The sequence below is a fragment of the Xiphophorus couchianus genome, chromosome 6 (genome assembly GCF_001444195.1).
Source record: "Xiphophorus couchianus chromosome 6, X_couchianus-1.0, whole genome shotgun sequence".
Taxonomy (NCBI): domain Eukaryota; kingdom Metazoa; phylum Chordata; class Actinopteri; order Cyprinodontiformes; family Poeciliidae; genus Xiphophorus; species Xiphophorus couchianus.
Window position 1 is genome coordinate 15916851 of NC_040233.1, and position 18295 is coordinate 15935145.

At 35.6% G+C, this 18295-nt stretch overlaps 1 protein-coding gene across 1 annotated transcript; it reads left to right on the forward strand.

Moving 5' to 3' along the window:
* Nucleotides 1-5755: 5755 nt before the first annotated feature.
* On the forward strand, nucleotides 5756-16902 carry LOC114146691 (desmoglein-2-like). Its single transcript, XM_028020968.1, has 14 exons — nucleotides 5756-6008; nucleotides 7100-7222; nucleotides 8362-8517; nucleotides 8608-8749; nucleotides 8839-9002; nucleotides 9105-9239; nucleotides 9331-9516; nucleotides 10144-10421; nucleotides 11214-11356; nucleotides 11454-11675; nucleotides 12020-12250; nucleotides 12556-12677; nucleotides 12776-13087; nucleotides 14830-16902. Exons 1-14 carry the CDS (start codon nucleotides 5955-5957, stop codon nucleotides 15832-15834), a joined length of 3273 nt encoding a protein of 1090 aa, XP_027876769.1. The 5' UTR covers nucleotides 5756-5954; the 3' UTR covers nucleotides 15835-16902.
* Nucleotides 16903-18295: the final 1393 nt, after the last annotated feature.

Sequence of the window (18295 nt, forward strand, 5' to 3'; positions counted from 1 at the left end):
TGTGTGTCTTTCAGTTATTTTTCTTGTAGCTGAACCACTCATGGAGGGATACAAAACACCAACAAAAGAAAAGTTAAAGCACGTTTCTTTTAAATTGTTTAGGTATCCCAACTTTTGTTGACTTTGAAGAAAGTGAGCAGTGAGTCAGTTGTCTGGGCAAACACAACATGACTAAATGGTTTTGACTAACACACCTGGCCAGGAATTGTTCTTGCTGTTTCGGTGTGTGTCAGCTCTTGCGTCACATTATTTTCACTGACACGTTGGTATGACAGCACGCAGTGTGACACTAAAAGCTTGAAGGCAGACTGTTCTCAACTCCCTCTATTCTGAACAATAATTAATATGATGTCAGATGTCTCTGACGATGACATCTGACATGTTCCTTTTTCCTGGATATACGCCCAGAGAAGAACACCACCCTATACTCCTTGTTCTGGGTTATTTGCTTTGAGGCTATTGTGATACATGTGAGCTAAGGTTTGCCAGAGAACATTGTGTAGACCAAGTAACAGACAGGTCTGGGTTGAAGGTGTGTCGAGGTTTACTGTTTGATTGGGCTATAAAACAGTATTCTGAACTTTGAAAATGTAAAGAGTACTGCTTATTCCTTTATCTGAAAATTAAAGTATTGATCAACTGCAAATGTACAAAGATATGGCTGTCCATTACAAATCTATCCTTTACTGAAGAGTGTCTAGAAAAACCAATCTTGTCAGAATAGACAAAAGCAGAACTTGTTGGGATACATGCTAATATGATAACAGTGAAGGAAACGTTAACTCTGTGCATAGTCCTGAACATACTACTGTCACTTTGATGGCAGAATTATGATATGGTTGTAACTAATGTGAAGATGAATAGAGTGAAATACAATACTGGCAGAAAATATTTCAGTGGCTGCAAAAGTGAAAGAGGTTTCCTTTTCAGCAGGGTAAAAATTCTGAACACATAAGTGCCACAATGTAATCATTTTGATCAAAGCATATTCACGGTAAAAAAGGGCTAGTGACCATTTAGACCCATATTGAACTGAGAATGTACGGCAATTCAAGAAAAATTATCTCTACAGATGCTCCATTCAATCTGAATCAGTTGGAGCTTTTTTGTAAAGAGGGAAAGCCATGAAATTCAGTTGACAAATGTGTAGAGACATACTAGAAACCAGATAAATTAAGTTGAATCAACTGTCTTCATTGTCAATGTAAAGTGAAGCCCAATGGAATTTAGATGCAAGATTTGTATACACACTGTGTAGAATGTGCAGTACAATAAGTGACTAAATACACAAAGGCATTGTGTACATGTCTGCACAAACAGTCATGAACAAAAGCAAATAGTGGAAATGTCGACTTACAGTACATTCATTGTGTCATGATTTAGGACATTCTCTGCAAGCTTTATTAAATTTTTTCCTCTTTTTAATACACATTTTGCTGCTGCAGTTGGATTGAAAGGTGATCTACAAATACACATCCCCCACTTTCCAAATTTCATTTGCAAAAACCTAAAAAAACAGGGATGTTTTTTTCTGTCACTTTACAATTATGTGCACTTTGATTTGCTCTTGAACATAAACTTTCAAAAACATATATTAAAGTTTGTGGTCGTAACATGACAAAATACAAAAATGCCCATTAAGTATGAATACTTCTTGAAGGAACTACGGCATTCAAATCTTCATCGGCTGTTTATGTACTGCTTAAAGAATGTTTTGCAACAATCATAATGACATTCGTTAACTTTTCAATCAGTTATTGCTCAGTACTTGGAGCACATGCCATGCCAGTACATGCCATACCTAAATTTGTGTTGTGTGTTGTGAAGTTGCTCCACCTTTTTTTTTTATGTCAGTTAACTGGAGCTAAGGCCTCTGTAACATCTGCATCTACAATCAATCAATCAATCAATCAATCAAATTTTATTTGTATAGCACATTTCAGCAGCACGGCATTTCAAAGTGCTTTACATCATATCAAACACAGAAACACAATGCAGCATAGAATCAACAATCAAAACACGACATTAAGTCAGGTTCCATCAATAAATTTGTAATTGATTACGCTTCAAATATAATCCTAAACAGGTGGGTTTTTAGTCGAGTTTGCATCCATAGAAGGTTTACCTGTCACACTCCTACTGTGTTATATGGAACAAAATACCTATTGCTATTTTTATTCCCACTCACGCTCACAATCACACAGTTTAAAAACAATGTAGACAGCATTTTAATGGGCTTCTGGCACGAGGCTCCGTACGCCTCTTTCACGGAATTTCGAGCAGGGACTCCGCCGTCCCTCACGGATTTTTGTGCAATTCTATGGTACCTGTACCTCTACAAACCAAAGTGGAGAATAATGGATCCATCTCAACCACAAAATAAAGTGGGCTTTTAAGGCGAACTAGTAACAGTTACTGAGTGTGTCTTCGGAATGAATTTAGCTTTGTTCAAAGCTTTTAGGATTGCAAAAAAAAAGTGGTTTGGTTCCTTCCTTTAACTTGAATGCCTTGAAACACACCTATTGCATATAATAGACTTGCTCATCTGGATTATAGTAGCAATGTTAAATACCGTCTAATTAACCCATTCTAAAAGACACACCTCATTACTATCTAATACGTTTCTGTTTCACACTTTTTTGTAACTTTGTCACACACTATGGCTCCACCAAAATCACCATTCAACTAGAGATTAACATGATTAAGAAATACAATGAAAAACAAAATTTTCTTAGTGACTAAAATGATTAATGTCTGAGGATTACTCTGAAGCTACATGCTCAATTAAGCAAGATGAAACCGATATTGTATTTCCCATAGCATACCATTTATCATGGGAGAGTGTGTTTTTAAGCATTATGACATGCTTAGTGAGTAGTTTCCTTCTTCCTTTTATAAATCTCAGCTTTTACATTAAAATCAAGAACACTACAGCTGCATAAACTCAAACATGCATATAGCTTGGTCCAGCACTGCCAAAGTTGATGGCTCAACAATCTGTGAATCTCAGATTTAGAATTTCATAAACTCTGGTGACATTTAACACACTAGTGAGAAAATGTTGGTCAAACAAACTCAGTTCTCTTTTCTTTTTTTAGTTTAACCATGATCTGATATTAACTAAAAATTGAAAGGATGTAATTCTACTTTCATTTTCAAAAAATGTAATTTTACACCATATGAGTAATGAGACCAATGTTGTTATTATTATTTTTTAACTTTAAAAAGATTATCTAAAGAAGTAATGAATCCCTTCAGATTTTAGAGGACGATATTAAAACAATGCTCCATTGTCAGAACAGAAGTAGTTAAATATTCCACAATACAAAAAAGTCGTGTAATGCATGTTACAGAGGATTCCAGGAACGGCCAAAAGCAGCCCAAGGCCCTCTGCTGGCAAGTTTGCAAAATGAATTTGTTACACAGATGCTAAGAAAACCTTCACTATTCGAAAGATATGTTGATAGAGTTACAATATAAAAATAATTCATTTTACCACTTCTCAAATTTTGTATTTACTTTTAAAAAGGTGTCAGTGGAAAGGATCAAGCATGGACAATTTCTTAAAGTTCCTTTTGGCTTAACCAGATGTCAGTGGTGCAACTGAAGGGTGGGCAAAGGGGGGCAACAGCCACCCCTATAAATGTGCTCCCTTCTTTCGCTAGACATAATTATATGGATATGTTTGTGCAGGCATTTCAGAGAAAAAAATAAATTACATGCTTTGAAGGGGTGCAAATTTTATTTTTCTATTCCTTTTTTATTCTGTCCCTTATATTGCATACACTATACTGTCTGCCCCTCCGTTCTCATTTCCGGTCTAGGCCTCCAGGAGCAAATATTTTCATCAAAAATTGGAAGACTGAAAGTATTCATAAATCATTGGACAATCAGCTTTAGAGATGGTTTTTGGTATCAAGGGTTTTGAAAATGTGAATTTACAGAACAAGAAATGAATAATATAGACTACCACATAACAGTTTGTCACCAAAGAAATATTTTGTTCTTCCAAGAAAACACATTTTATTAGTCAGACGAGTTGCAAGATGAGAAGAAAATATTGGCAAGATTACAAGTTTACTAGGTTAAAAAATTATGATTTGCACTTGAAGTAATTATTATGTCCTTCAAACTTTGCTTTTATGAAATAATCCTCCATTTGCAGCCATAATAGCCTTGGAGACCTTTGGAATTCTAGCTGTCAGTTTGTTGAAATAATTTGAGGTAATTTCACCCAATGTTTCCTGAAACACCTTGCACAAGTTAATGGCTCTAATGTGCTTATCCTACTGCTCAGTTGTGTGGTAGGACCTATCACTTCTCCCACTCTGGTAAGATCCAGTTTTTGCTGTTCTTTGAAGGGAGGAGCACACACTGTTGTATGAGATCTTTAGTATTTCTCTCATGGAATAGCCTTCATTTCTCAGAACAAGAATAGACTGACGAGTTTCAGTAGAAAGTTCTTCTTTTAACAGCTATTTTTAGGCTATAATTAAACATACAAATGCAAATAATAAAGACAATTTACTTAGGTATTTTCACACATGACGGCGATAAATGGTCATAAAAATGACCAAATCTCAGATCAATTCATTTGTACCCAGTGCTAGAATACTTAAATAAAAAATGCTTTACTTTTTTTTTTTTAATCTTACAAAATATGACTCTGGAATAAATCTAAATTACTTTAAGTGACTCCTTTCTAATAGATAACACTAACTGGAGTTATATATATATATATATATATATATATATATATATATATATATATATATATATATATATATATATATATATATATTGTCCAGGCAGTAATCTATAAGAATCCAGGAAATTATTTTAAATTGACAAAGTGACTGTCAAACATGCAGCTGGTGGATGCAAATTCATGCCTGGGTAGCACTAATCTATACTCAAAAAAATTACATATAAAATAATCAAAAAGCATGTAAGGACAAAAGGTCAAAATGACCAGGAACTACTAAAAAAATGAAATATGCCACATTAAAAACACTCATCCATTCATCAGTCCATCTATGCATTGTCCACTCTGCTTATCCTTGCAAAAGCAAAAAAAAAAAAAAGAGTTGAGTGTTCTAAATTTCAAAGTAGAAATGTCAAAAAATAAAATAAAATAAAATAAAAAATTACAACTATTACAGTTTTACCCAGTGACTAAATCAACAAAATCTTTGACCTTGTGTTAAACAGGGGTGGTCATTTAACTTTAGGTTTTAGGTTTCATGTTACAACATTTTATTTTGAAGTCACTTCTTTTTATTTTGTAACACGAATTTCGTTATTTGTAGTAAACTTTAAGTCTTACAACGTAGAAAGGAAAATTCAAACCCTTAAAGCTAAAAGTCTACTTAACAGGCATGAGCTAAAAAAATGCTGACAAATTGAGAACAGTAAGGACAATTTAAAACGACTGAAAAACATAGAAACGGACATTTTATTTGGGGCTGTCAGTTTTTACAATGTTTCTATATAGCTTTACCCTTATTAATAAGATGTAGCAACATTACGGGATACTTATCGGGAGTTCAGGAGCAGCATTCTGTAGCGTTTTATAGGAGGTAGAATGAAGCACCAAAGCAAATGCGGGGATATTTAAAACATTAACTATTTAGATCCATAGAGATGGGTCAGACAAGTATTGACTCATTTTGTTGCCTCGCCTAAAATGGTTTCCTCCCTCTTCCCCACCTTGATTTGTTTCATTACTGTAGAAAAGAAAAGTGCTATCAAGCTTTACACAACATTCTGGTATCACTTCTTATCGAGAGTGTTCTAAAGAAAGAGAAGACACGCCCAGAGCTGATATACAGCTCATTCCTCCTCCACGGGGTCAAAGTCTACAGCAACTAACAAAAGACTACACCGGATCTCAAACTTCAGCGATCTCACTTCAAAACGAGGACAAAAAAAACCCCGTTGTATTTTGCTAACAGATGGATCCCCTGCTCAGATGCAGCCTTCCCTTTCTGCTAATATACTTCCTCACTGTAAGTAACGGCATTTGCTCTGTTTTTTTTTCCTTCCCCAAATATGTCTTAATACAGTAATGGAGAGACGAGCTTTCAACAGGTGTGCCTCTTCGTAATTCGATGGTTAATACCGGTGAATACGCTTCGGTAAAATCATTGTAACGCGAAGTGTCTGTGTTTACAAAGAATCGCACTTTTCCCTTTCCTGTCGTTTTGGAAGGGGAACTAGTTTTTTTCCCCCTCCGTTTCTTTCTAATCCAGCCATCGCTCATACATATTGAATGTTGAAAACCTAGAGCTTCGCAACGTTTAATTAGGTTCTGGTGTTATATTTCAGCAACAAAAGTAAATAATTAAAGAAAGAAAAACAAAAGAAAGAGGTAAATAAATAAGTTCCCTTCTTTCTTAAGAAAGAAAAAAATGGATGAGTAGAGATTTTATCAAGCTACCATTGTTTTCTTACAGAAAAGTACATTTAAATTTGGAATTTAAATGTAATCCAATGACACATTCTCATAGGAAGCCTTGGTTAAATAAACGGAAACAAACAAAAGATGGTTCCATATCTTGAAAAAAGTCCATATATTTCTTCTCATTGTGCTATTTCTCTGCACTATTTCAAAGTAAGCAAAAGTAACAGTTTTGTTTCACTGTACAAAATACTGAAAACAAATTAAAATGTAATGCCTATTTTATTTTGAGAATGTGTTTGTGCAAAATGACAAGTGATTAAAATAACCTGAACGTCGCGTTTTCAAAGATTCTGTAAGGCTACCATAATGTGTATAGTTTATATCTGGTGGAATAGAGCCCATATTTGTTTTCACAAAGTCTTTCACAATGTTGCTGGGTTAAAGCAATCACCCAATCAGTAACTCATGAAGTAGAATAATGTGTGCTTGTGCTGGAATTTGATAGACGCTGAAATGGAATGGAATGGAATTGCTGTATTTTGCAGTACAAATTTTTTCCGGAGCTGTACGTTTACAAATGGATGTTAAACAGCAGCAGTGGGGTTTTCTATGACTTAGTAATTATTACATCTGGATCTCTTGTTTTTATGCTGATTTTTTTTTTTTGTTTGTTTTTTGCTTTTTGTTCTCCTGAAGCTTGTTCCTGTGACGGTGGAAGGACATGGTGGAGTACTGAGGAGGCAAAAAAGAGAATGGATCCTAGCTCCCAGAAACCTTACCGAGGGACAGGACTACACCACTTATGACTACGTTGCTAAGGTGTGCACCTATTTGTTCTCCCTTTTCAAAATCTTGTTCAAAATGCTATCCCGTAAGCCACACTTCGAAATCAACACAGAACACACAAATATATACCTGAAAAACTTAGGATCTTCAGATGTGTTTGGTTGGAGACAATAAAAGATTCTCTTAAACATTTTTTTAAAACTTGCATAGGCTATACGGGCAATTGACCAGGGCAGCATCAGAAATGGGTGGGGCAGCCAGTTTCCTACCCACATTATAACAAACTGAACAAGTTTTCTACTATTTGTATACGTGTAGTGGAGCAAATTTTCCTTCTTGTTGTTGAGTGCTGGGAAATTACATTACCTAAACACAAAATAAAACAGATACTTGTATTTTAATCGGTTGGAGTGTGGGAGAAGGTGGGACTTGCCCAGAGCACCATACCTACCAGAAACACATCTGCGTGTATATGTATATTTCAGGCTGACAAAGTTAGGCGTAGTGATTAATCATGATTAACCACAGTGCCAGAGTGTAATTAATCTGATTAAAGTTTTTAATCTATTGACAACCCTATTATAAATGCACAAGTTGAATTTAGCCTGTAGATCTTAAACTGTGTCTAAAATTCAAAATTTTTCAACTGTAACTTTGAGAACCTCAATAAAGATAATTTTAGTGTAATACTTTAAGGTTCTTAAGCCCAGAAGCGACAACAAATTTAACAACACTATCATGTGAAAGGGTGGGGGTTTAATAGCCAATCAGATTGTATTTCATTTATATGAACAATTTTAATATAAGATTGTTTAAATAGATAAACTAGGCTAAAATAGGAGGTCTGTCCAACTACCTCTTTGTCCTTCACTTTAAACTCACAATAACATGATATCTATCAGCTAAAGGTGAGTAAACTGTTATTAATAACTTCAGTTAAAAAAATCCAAGCTATCACTTTGTTTTACAGGATTGCAAGATAATTTACCCCACCAAAAATATTCTAAATTACAAATTGAGGTACCATGCCTTTTAAATTGTATTAGAAGTATTTTATAATAATGTTGAAAAATAAAGGTGAAGGACATTCCAGTCACAAATGCTTAAAATGAGATACGCTAAATCTATGTTTCCATGTGGTGTTCATCTTCATCTGTTCATCTGTGTTACAGATTCGCTCAGACAAGGAGACATCTCAGGAGATAGTATACTCTTTAACTGGTCCTGGTGTTGACCAAAACCCACAGGGCAGATTTTCTGTTGACCGGAAGACTGGCTTTGTTAAGGTCCACTCCATTCTGGACCGAGAGGAATTTGCACAATATCATGTAAGAGAACCTAAAAATCGTTTTGCTGTTGTTTTTGTAAATATAGTGAAAATAAATGAAATGTCAAAATACATTCTGCTTTTTTTTTAGCTTCTTGGTGTAGCAAAATACCATGATGGGAATCGTGCGGAGCACGACATTACTCTCGTTATTAATGTTGTGGACATTAATGACTGCACTCCTGTCATAAAGATGCAGCAAGTAGGACAAGTCAGCGAACACAGCAAACTCGGTATTAAAGATCTGCAACACATCTTTGATCTGGGTAACAAAAGATATATTAGCTGCAGTGTTATAACTATGTTATGTTTATTTTGTTAGGTATGGTTGTGATGAAAGTGATAGCAACAGATGATGATGATCCGAACACTAGCCATGCCAAGATCTTCTACAGAATAGATGAGCGCACTAATGCTGACGGGATGTTCACCATCAACTCCCGAACAGGAGAGGTCATGGTTGCAAAGACCACTCTAGATAGAGAGGTGAGTCACTGTGCAGTTTTCATTTGAGATTTACAAGTAAGCACAGATTCATGATTGATTTAAAACTCAGTTTCATTATGTGCAATGTCTTTTTTCTTTAAGATCAAAAGCACATATAAGTTGACCATTTTTGCTTCTGACATGGATGGCAAAGCAGGAGGACACACAGGAACTGGTGAAATTGAGATTAATCTCACAGACATAAATGACAACATACCAACACTGGCACAAGAAACGGTATATTTGACACAACAAGCATACAATTATTCTATTAAACACTGTATTGATAATGTCCCAATCTGAATGTTTTCTTTTGTTTGTTTTTTAGTATGAAGGAAGAGTGGAGGAGAACATAATTGGTGTTGAAGTTCTAAGGATACAAGCACTTGACCTGGATATGATCCAAACGGCGAACTGGTGGGCTTTGTTTGAAATTGTTTCCGGAAATGAGGGAGGTTACTTTGATATCAGAACTGACAAAACGACCAACGAGGGAGTCATCACGATTGTTAAGGTCTGTTTAAATGAAAAACGTTTAATGCACATCATATTAGGCTTGTGTCTCAAATATTACAGTTTTTAGAATTAGTCTGATTCTGAGATAGATTTAATAATTCACCTCCTCAAGCCCCTCACACCCAGACGAAAAAAAAAAAAAAAAAAAAAAAACATTACATCTGTCTGTCACTAATATCTTTTGAACTAGACTTTACTTTAGCATAGGAAGTTATGAAGCAGATACCAACGTTAGCGCTATTAGTGGCTAACTCTTAGTCACTTGTAGTATTCTTAAATTGCTAAGAAATTATTCTAAATTGACCTGGTACACACAAGCATTTTTCAAAATGCTGCCACATTAACAATTTAGAAGTTGTGGAAGCCTATCTAAACATTTTTGTATGCGTGTACATGAGTGTCTTAGCCCAAACTGAGGAGAATTCTTATGTGTTGACACCATCGACACAAGACGGCAAGTTAAGAATCTGTTCAGGTCTTGCAAATATCCAAAATTCCCAAAAATGGCTTTAACCTCTCTTTCTGACAGCATCTGGTTAGCGCCCTGGAATCTTACAGCACAACATTTTGTTGCTAAATGTTGAAAGCCTGTATCTCTTGTTAATCATTTGGTTATTATCAACAGGCTCTGGACTACGAGGAAATAAAAACACTAAGTCTCGGAATCAAGGTTAAAAATGAAGCAGAGTACAACTTCGGCAGCAGCACGGTGATTACAGGCGCTACATCCAAGCCATATCCCATCAAAATAAATGTTGTCAATCAGAAAGAGGGGGCTCGATTCCAGCCCAGTGTAAAAGTGGTGACCGTCTCTGAGAAAATAACTTCCACGTCTCTGACCCAAGTTATAGCAACGTACGCTGCTATCGACAGTGACACGCTGGTGACTGCCACAAACGTGAGGTAATGTCTCTCACATAGCAGATGTTCCTGTTTTATTGTCTTTGCTCTTCAAACCAACCTGCTTGTTCATGCAATAGCAACATTGAAAAGATGAATTATTTTTCAAACTATTTACACAAAGATCTGACTTTGAAGTGCTGTATTTTTAAAATTTTTATTCTTCCTCAGTTCACATAAATTTGATTAAATTGCAGACATTCACTTATTCATTTTTTATTCTAAGAACATCCTAAACTAGCTCTCCTGCCTTTTACTAATATTTCAGTGTTGTGAACAAATCTTGACATACAGAATTATGTAAAGTGTTATATCACATCCCATTGTTTTTGAATATATTTGAGTGAAAAACACATAGAACTGGCCAGATCCCCATGTTCCCTCATTTAAAATGCTGAACATACAACATTTTTAAGACAACGATAAACTCTGTAGCATTTATCTTTTATGTAACAAAGAAGGCTATAAAACGTAGAGCATTTTATGAAGTAGCTTTTTAAGTTACTTCCTCTTAAATGACATTATAAGATCAATTGAATTTGACTGCATTGTACTAATATTATAAGATAATGAAAGTCACAGTTATTGGCTGTTGAGGTATTGGATCTAAATCCAAAAGCGGATAATATGATTTTTATGTATTCAATTGATATAAATTTAATTTAGATCCATTTTGATTTTATATAATTGAATGTGGATCTGGGTCTATTGGTCTTGTGAAGTTTCTTGAAATGAATTGGAGCTACATAAATGAACCAAAATAATCTGAACTGAGTTTTGCTTTTTCACTTGCAGGTATGCAAAGTTGTATGATGCAGACAACTGGTTTTCAATTAATGAAAAAACTGCAGAAATCCGGTTGAATAAATATCCCGACCGAGAGTCAATATATTTGGTCAATGGAACATACTATGCCAAAATTATTTGCATATCTGATGGTAAGTTGTTGAAGATATGGCATTGGTTAATTTCTTACCTGAAATCAATGTGTTGCACAACAGAGCATGACTTATATCTGTTTTAACTGGTTTTTAGACATTCCTGCGAAAACTGCAACAGGAACCATTGCCATTCAGGTGGAGGACCACAACGACCACTGTCCACAACTGACCTCAACGGCTCAAACCACGTGCTTTGGTGAAAATGTCATTTATGTCACGGCAAAGGACCAAGATTTGTACCCCAACGCACAACCATTTACATTCGATTTGATTCAAGTGGACAGCAAAGACAAGTGGATTTTAGAGCCCTTTAATGGTATTTTTTTTTTCTTTGTCTGCTTTTGTTGAATGGTCTTCTTAGTTTTTACAGTAAAACAGAATTCCTTTACAGATTTGATTATCCCATAGTAATTTAGATGAAATAAACTCAAACTCAGTTTACTTACAGCTAATGTCACCCAATGTATTTTTGTAAGATTACTAGTGAAATGTTGTAGTAACAGGAATAACACAGGAAAAATAGTTATCTTTCAAATAAATGTACTTTGGTGCTGAAATAAAATAGAGCCTTTTCAGTTTGCTTTTGTTAAACTAAGGCAGCAGAAAATAAGCTTCCCTATCGGGTTACAAATCTAACAACCAGGTGTCGTCTTTCTTTAGAAACAACAGTCATTCTTCGAAACCAGGGAAAGCTATGGCATGGCAACTACAAAGTGACCCTGAATGTCAAGGACCAGCAAGGAAAGTCGTGCGATGATCTCCAGAAACTCCATATAACTGTGTGCACATGTGATGGAAACACCAAGGCCTGCAGTTTACGCAGAACAAGCACTGTAAAATTTGGAGCTGGCGGTATCTTGCTCTTGCTGCTGGGACTCTTGCTCCTTCTGTGTGAGTAAAGACTTCTGGATTTTTACGCTTATGGGAAATTCTGATAAGAATCTTCATTTTTCCATCAAGACATTACTTAACAGAACAAGTTGTTGCATGACCAGAAAGATTAAAACTAAAAGGGTGGGTCTTAGGTGGCTTATGAAGAGATGTGTGACTTATGCCTACATTGCACAACTATGACTCAATAAGTTGCTGTGTTTTTGATTAGTTAAACCTGTTCATTGAAGAAAGGAAGTATCTTAATCAAAATTGTTTACTAAGTATGATCACTGTTTAAACATTGTTGTCAATGTATTTTGTAGTGATTCCCCTTCTTCTGCTCTTCTGCCTGTGTGGAAATGCCGCAAGAGATTTTAAGGCTATTCCCTTTGAGGCGAACGAACATCTCATCTCATATCACACTGAGGGGCAGGGGGAAGACAAGGTGCAAATACATTTCACCATCCAAAGGCAATGCTAGTATTTTTTGGATTGTAGAATGCATTGTTACTGACAGAAGTTTCTTTGTTTTCTAATTCACAGGACGTCCCCCGTGTCCAAATTCCGGTGCAGGTTGATGGTAGCACCATAAATACAAAGAACATCAACATGTCTGGGGGAGCTGCGTACCTTGATAATTTAACTGGTGCAGGAATGGGTGGAGGTGGAACCCTAACAGGAGAGGAGATGTGGATGGACGACAAATACAACTATTACCATGCAAACCGAGATCAGATGGGTTTCATGGGCGCAGGGACTATGACGGGCCAAGAGATGAGCTTTTCCAAGCAAAGATTGACAGCCTTCGATGGAATGGCCTTGCCAGAGCATTATCTGGGGCAATACTATTCAGTTGTAAGTTTGTCAACTAGTGATTGGGACACAAGCCCATGATCTAGACCCAAGTCAAACATAACTAGCACAAACATAGATTTAAGACTTGACTTACCCTCAGACTTGACTTGAGCATGAGGTCTAGAGCTCAAGTTTCATGAGCAATGTTTATGTAATGTAAAGCATAAGTAAAGTAAAAGTAAGGTTTTTAGTGTATATATTTGAATAATTATAATGCCAGTAAAAAAAATAAAAATAAAAGTAGTTTCCAGGTTTGTCTTCTTTTAAATAATTGCTAACATTTAACTAGCATTTAAATAAATGTAAATGCAAACCTGGTGTAGAAAAAAAAAAACGTATCCAAGCACTGCTAAGGTAAACATCGCTCAGTCAGGTTTACTAATATTCTGTGCTGAATATGAGACCTTACAAAATCAGACACTCTTGAACAGGTCAGTGTGAAGTTCAGTCAGAGGGCAGACTTTATAGGAAGGGTAAATAAAATCATAAACACTTTGCAGCTGCAGAAGCACTGAAGGCTATTACTCTAGGAAAAAGCACTTAGCAGTCCCTTCAACATCGCTCAGAAATTGCCTGTGCTGGCTCAGGCAATTTCATTGTGTGAAGTTTTATAAACACTGGAATAACGATATAACATGAGTCATAAGCTGTTAGCCTCTGATAAAATGTTCCCACCACAAGAGCACGGCGATATGACTCTGAGATGGATGTAAATATTATTAAATTATTATCCAGAGATGGTTTAAAACTTGACTAATGTTGTAGTAATGGTTCATTGCCATCAATTATTTTGGTGTGGCAACATCCTATCTCCTACAGATATCCCTCTCTGTGTAATTTCTAAAAAGAAAAAAAAGAAACAGACTGAACTTTACTCATATCTTATTTTTATTTAGCATCAATATAGGACAGGTTAGAAACACTTCTTATGTTCATGTAAAAATCTAATGTTGATTCTCATTCGTTACTTCATGCCTCACTCATTTTTGAACCATTTATTCTGTCCTTTGGAACTTATTTACTGCTTAGATTAGGCAAGAAATGCAAACAGATTTAAAGCAGTTTCCAATTAATCTAGCTAAATCTCCAATTCAAGGTAAGGAGAAGAAACAGCAAGGAGAAGAAACAGCTCTATGTAATGGAGTGGACAATTTAATTGCAGCGATTAGGAGAAGATCACTCTGAAAATATAAATAAGTTGTTTTGTGTTTTAAAGACAAAAGCACTTCCTATTTGATGTTTTTGCAATAACCAAATCAACTTGTGTTTCTGCGACATGTGTTGTTTCCATTAAAGTAAAATATCCATTCTGATAATGTTTTTTGAAGATACATCTGCAATTTTATTGAGGTAAACATTAGACCATATTCATTAAACCATTTATAAATTTTATAACTGTGGTTTTGCTTGTTCAAATTAATGTTCTGAAAAATATTTTTTTATAATTAATTGTTCATGACTTTAAGCTTAAGAATAATCAGTGCACCTTAAATAACTGACATTTGAGCTAAAGTTGCACCTCAAAGAGTTGAAACTTCACTTGAATTTGTATTTGGAAGAGCTGAGACTTTCCTTGGCTTTGTACATCAGATTTGTACACCAGACTGAATTTCAACCTGTTCCTTGAAGTCTAGATACATGACTACATGTCAATCATATTTTTCATCACAAATTTTTCTCATAGAGAGACTGCATTACCCTCGGCCGTGTAATTGATCTAATTTACCCTCATTTGTTTGCAGAAATCAAGACAAGCTCCACAGCAACATCTGGAGAAGGACAAGGAAGTGATCTATCAATACGAGGACGAAGACTCGCAGGCAGCTTCTGTAGGATGCTGCAGCCTCCTTGAAAATGATAATGATCTTGCATTCCTTAATGACCTGGGGCCAAAATTCAAAACCCTGGCTGAAATCTGCAATGGAAAGCCCCTGGAGAGCACTTCGGTGGATGTGGGATTTTCTAATCTCTCAAACCAAACCGAGTTCACTGCTAGGCCATCCACCTCGACCCACACGCAGGTCCACACCCACAGGGAAACAATTATGGACAGAGAGCCTGTGAATGTCAACACCCTCAATACCTTCAATAAAGCATCTGGGTCTTCTACCCTCATCCAAGAGGAGCGAATTACTGAGCGCTCCAAGGGTTCAGCAACTCTTCCTAAAGTTAAAGAGACAGTCGTCATCCCTAACCAAACACTTCTCATACAGCAGCCTACTATGTACTACGCAGCTGCCCCAATGTATGTAGTTGAGTCAAATCCCCAAATGGTGCTTGTGTCAGGGGGAACTCAGCAGGTGGTTGGTCAGGTGAGTCAACCTGGGCTCAGTCAAGGATTAATACAAGTTGGAGGCCTCCAAAGTTCTCAGGGTGTGGTGCTGGTTGAAGGGCAATTGGGAATGAATGGAGTGTCTGGGCAGGTGGCACAGGGCTCCTCCCAGGGAGCCGTCTCAACTACAAACACTCAAATGTTTGTAGTTGAGAATGGATCTTCTGGTGGAAAGCACAGTACACATTATTTGCAGAGCTCTGGTCATGTACCACAGAGCTCTTCACAGGCAGGATTTGAGCTGGGAGGAAAAGGAGTTCAGATGAAGTCATTTTCTGCAGGCTCACGTGGTTCTGCAGGATCAAAGGAAGATTTTACACTAGCAACCACACCCAGGCTCCAAGGAGGCCAGAGGGTTGTTGTTCAGCATAAAAAAGTCTCTGTGACTGAGAGAAATATCGAGTCAAACACATAAATTGCTGCCTTGTTTTGCTTAACCACTGAGGTCGCACATGTATATGCTTGTTAAGAAATGCACTACAGCAGAGAGAGCTTGGGTAAGACTTTAAACTGCTTGGCCTTTGGCTTTATTCAAATACTGTTTGCTTTTACACATAAAAACACATAAGTGTTAGAGTTCCATGAATGCATTAACTGACTTCTTTGATGCATAATTTTCTTCACCCCCTACTGAGTAAAAGTATGATATATACATGCCATACAATAGCACTGAAAAGCCTATGTTTATTTTAGGTAAAAGACAAGTCCAGAAAAACATTTTTAAAAAGGTTTACATTTGTGACTTAATGTCTATTATAACAGGCAGAGTTGCATCAGTTCCTATTTCCTCTGAAGGTGTAATTTTCCTGAAATTAATTATTTTTTTCGATATTATTAAAACGGAATAAATGCAGCTTACCAAAAATATATATATTTAGTTTTTATAAATAATCAGTGTTTTTTTGTCATTCCTTTGTATCACACATTGGTATTTTTGCAATTATTTGTACATGAAAACTGATAAGTGCCAAACTGTTTGTGTAGTCCTGTTTTTTCCAAGGTGTTGCGCTTTTAAATTAAGTATCTCTCATTTTGTTAGGTTTTTTTTATTTTTGTATGTAACCAAGTGATTTGGTAATCTAGAATTACATTGCAAAATAGTAACTTTTGCCAGGGTTATACGGTTTTTTTACTTACTGCTGTTGCTGCTTGTATTTTTGTCTTGTTTGTCATATGCTGATGGAATGTAGCATTGAAGCTAAACTGGCCTGAAAATGAAGATTTGTTTCTGTTATTTGCACCTGATGTCAGTATAAAATCAAACAATAAAACAATACTTGTTTAGTCTACAACTAAATTCTTATGTTGTCTTAGATACAAATACATGTTTGTGTATATTTAGCTTATCTTTAACTTAACAATTGCTATTCTAATTCTAAAGGTTAATTTGGGAATTTTACTAGATTGATGGGTATGGATCACATCTGACAGAATGTTATACTTTTTAAAATTTTGTTTTTAATAACAACATTTTTGTCAATAAGGCTTTCTCTGTGTCTCTTTTATAAATTTTATTTTGATGCACTGTAATCAAAATGCAACACTCAGAAGAATTATGCAGCTTGAGAAAATGCTGTAAGCTCTCAACCCAGAACATTTTCCTAAACCTTTATTGAACATCTTCCAGGATTTATATTTTATATATATATTCAATTCAATTGAAAATAGGAAGCTTTAAAATATTTGCATCTCTTTTCAGTTTTGGAAATACTTTTTTTGTTCTGAGTGCCCAAATGAATTTGCAGTGTTTTTTGTGTGACAAATACAGTCAGGCTCTGGGGAGGAGCTGGGTAAACCCTCCTCCATTAAGCAGGGCTCACATTTCACATTCAACCAAGCAGACAGTAGCATTCTTGTGTAGAACAACAGGTTGCCTTGTGAGATAGCTCATTCAAAAAGGTTCTCAGTGTAGGTTTCACAAAAAGAGGAAATAGTGCCAGATGACATAGGTAAAGCCTAAAAGAAAACTTTTCTTCTCCTTTTCCTTTTTTTTTTAAAAAAAGTACTTTTTTTTTTAAAAAAAGTACTTTTTTAAAAGCCCATCTAGGGACAAGTGCTGTAAATTAGCTGTTGCTATTGCACTATGACGCAAATATGGGACTGCAGTTTTGTTCAGTTTGTCTATGTCGATGTGTGTCTGTTCCTACCAAATAAACTAAAAACATATATATATATATATATATATGCAGTTATTGAGAAGAAGAAAGTTAGTAGAGACTAACATGAAATGAATTGCAGGTGCAAAGTACTGACCTCTTATTTATCTGTCAAATTCTTTAATACAATTTTCGTTTTCCTTCCTCTTTTAAATTATGCACTTTTTGTGTTGGTCCAGCATAGTAAAATCCAATAACATACAAAGAAATGTGTAGCTTATTATGTGACAAAATCTCTAAAAAAAACTTAAGAAAATGCATGCATTTGAAAGACACCATCTAAAGTGAATGCAAGGACGATTTATGACAACTTATTTTTTATGTTGAGCAGTACTTCATTAGAACAGATAAAAAGCTGGTTTGTTCTGAGATGAAAAAAGATTGTCTCAAATTAAAATGCAAACTAAACAAGGACCTCCCAAGAAGCTGTTGTCTTTTTCTTTTTCAGAATTAGTCTTTACAGAGTCATATTATCAGAAAACTGGATTCAGTTTCCCTTGGTAGATGTACATACTTTGGTCTTTTCTGGTAGGCTGTATTTATTTAACACTAACAAGATAATTTTTATCAGTACTTCACAGGGAAATACCAAAATGAAAGTTGTTTTGCATTTGTTATCCTGGCCTATTGTAAGTAAGCATTGCCTCACATCTATGTTTTTTACCTTCCCATAAGTTATTTCCTCAGGCCATCACTCATCTTGAAGCATTTGGTTTCTGT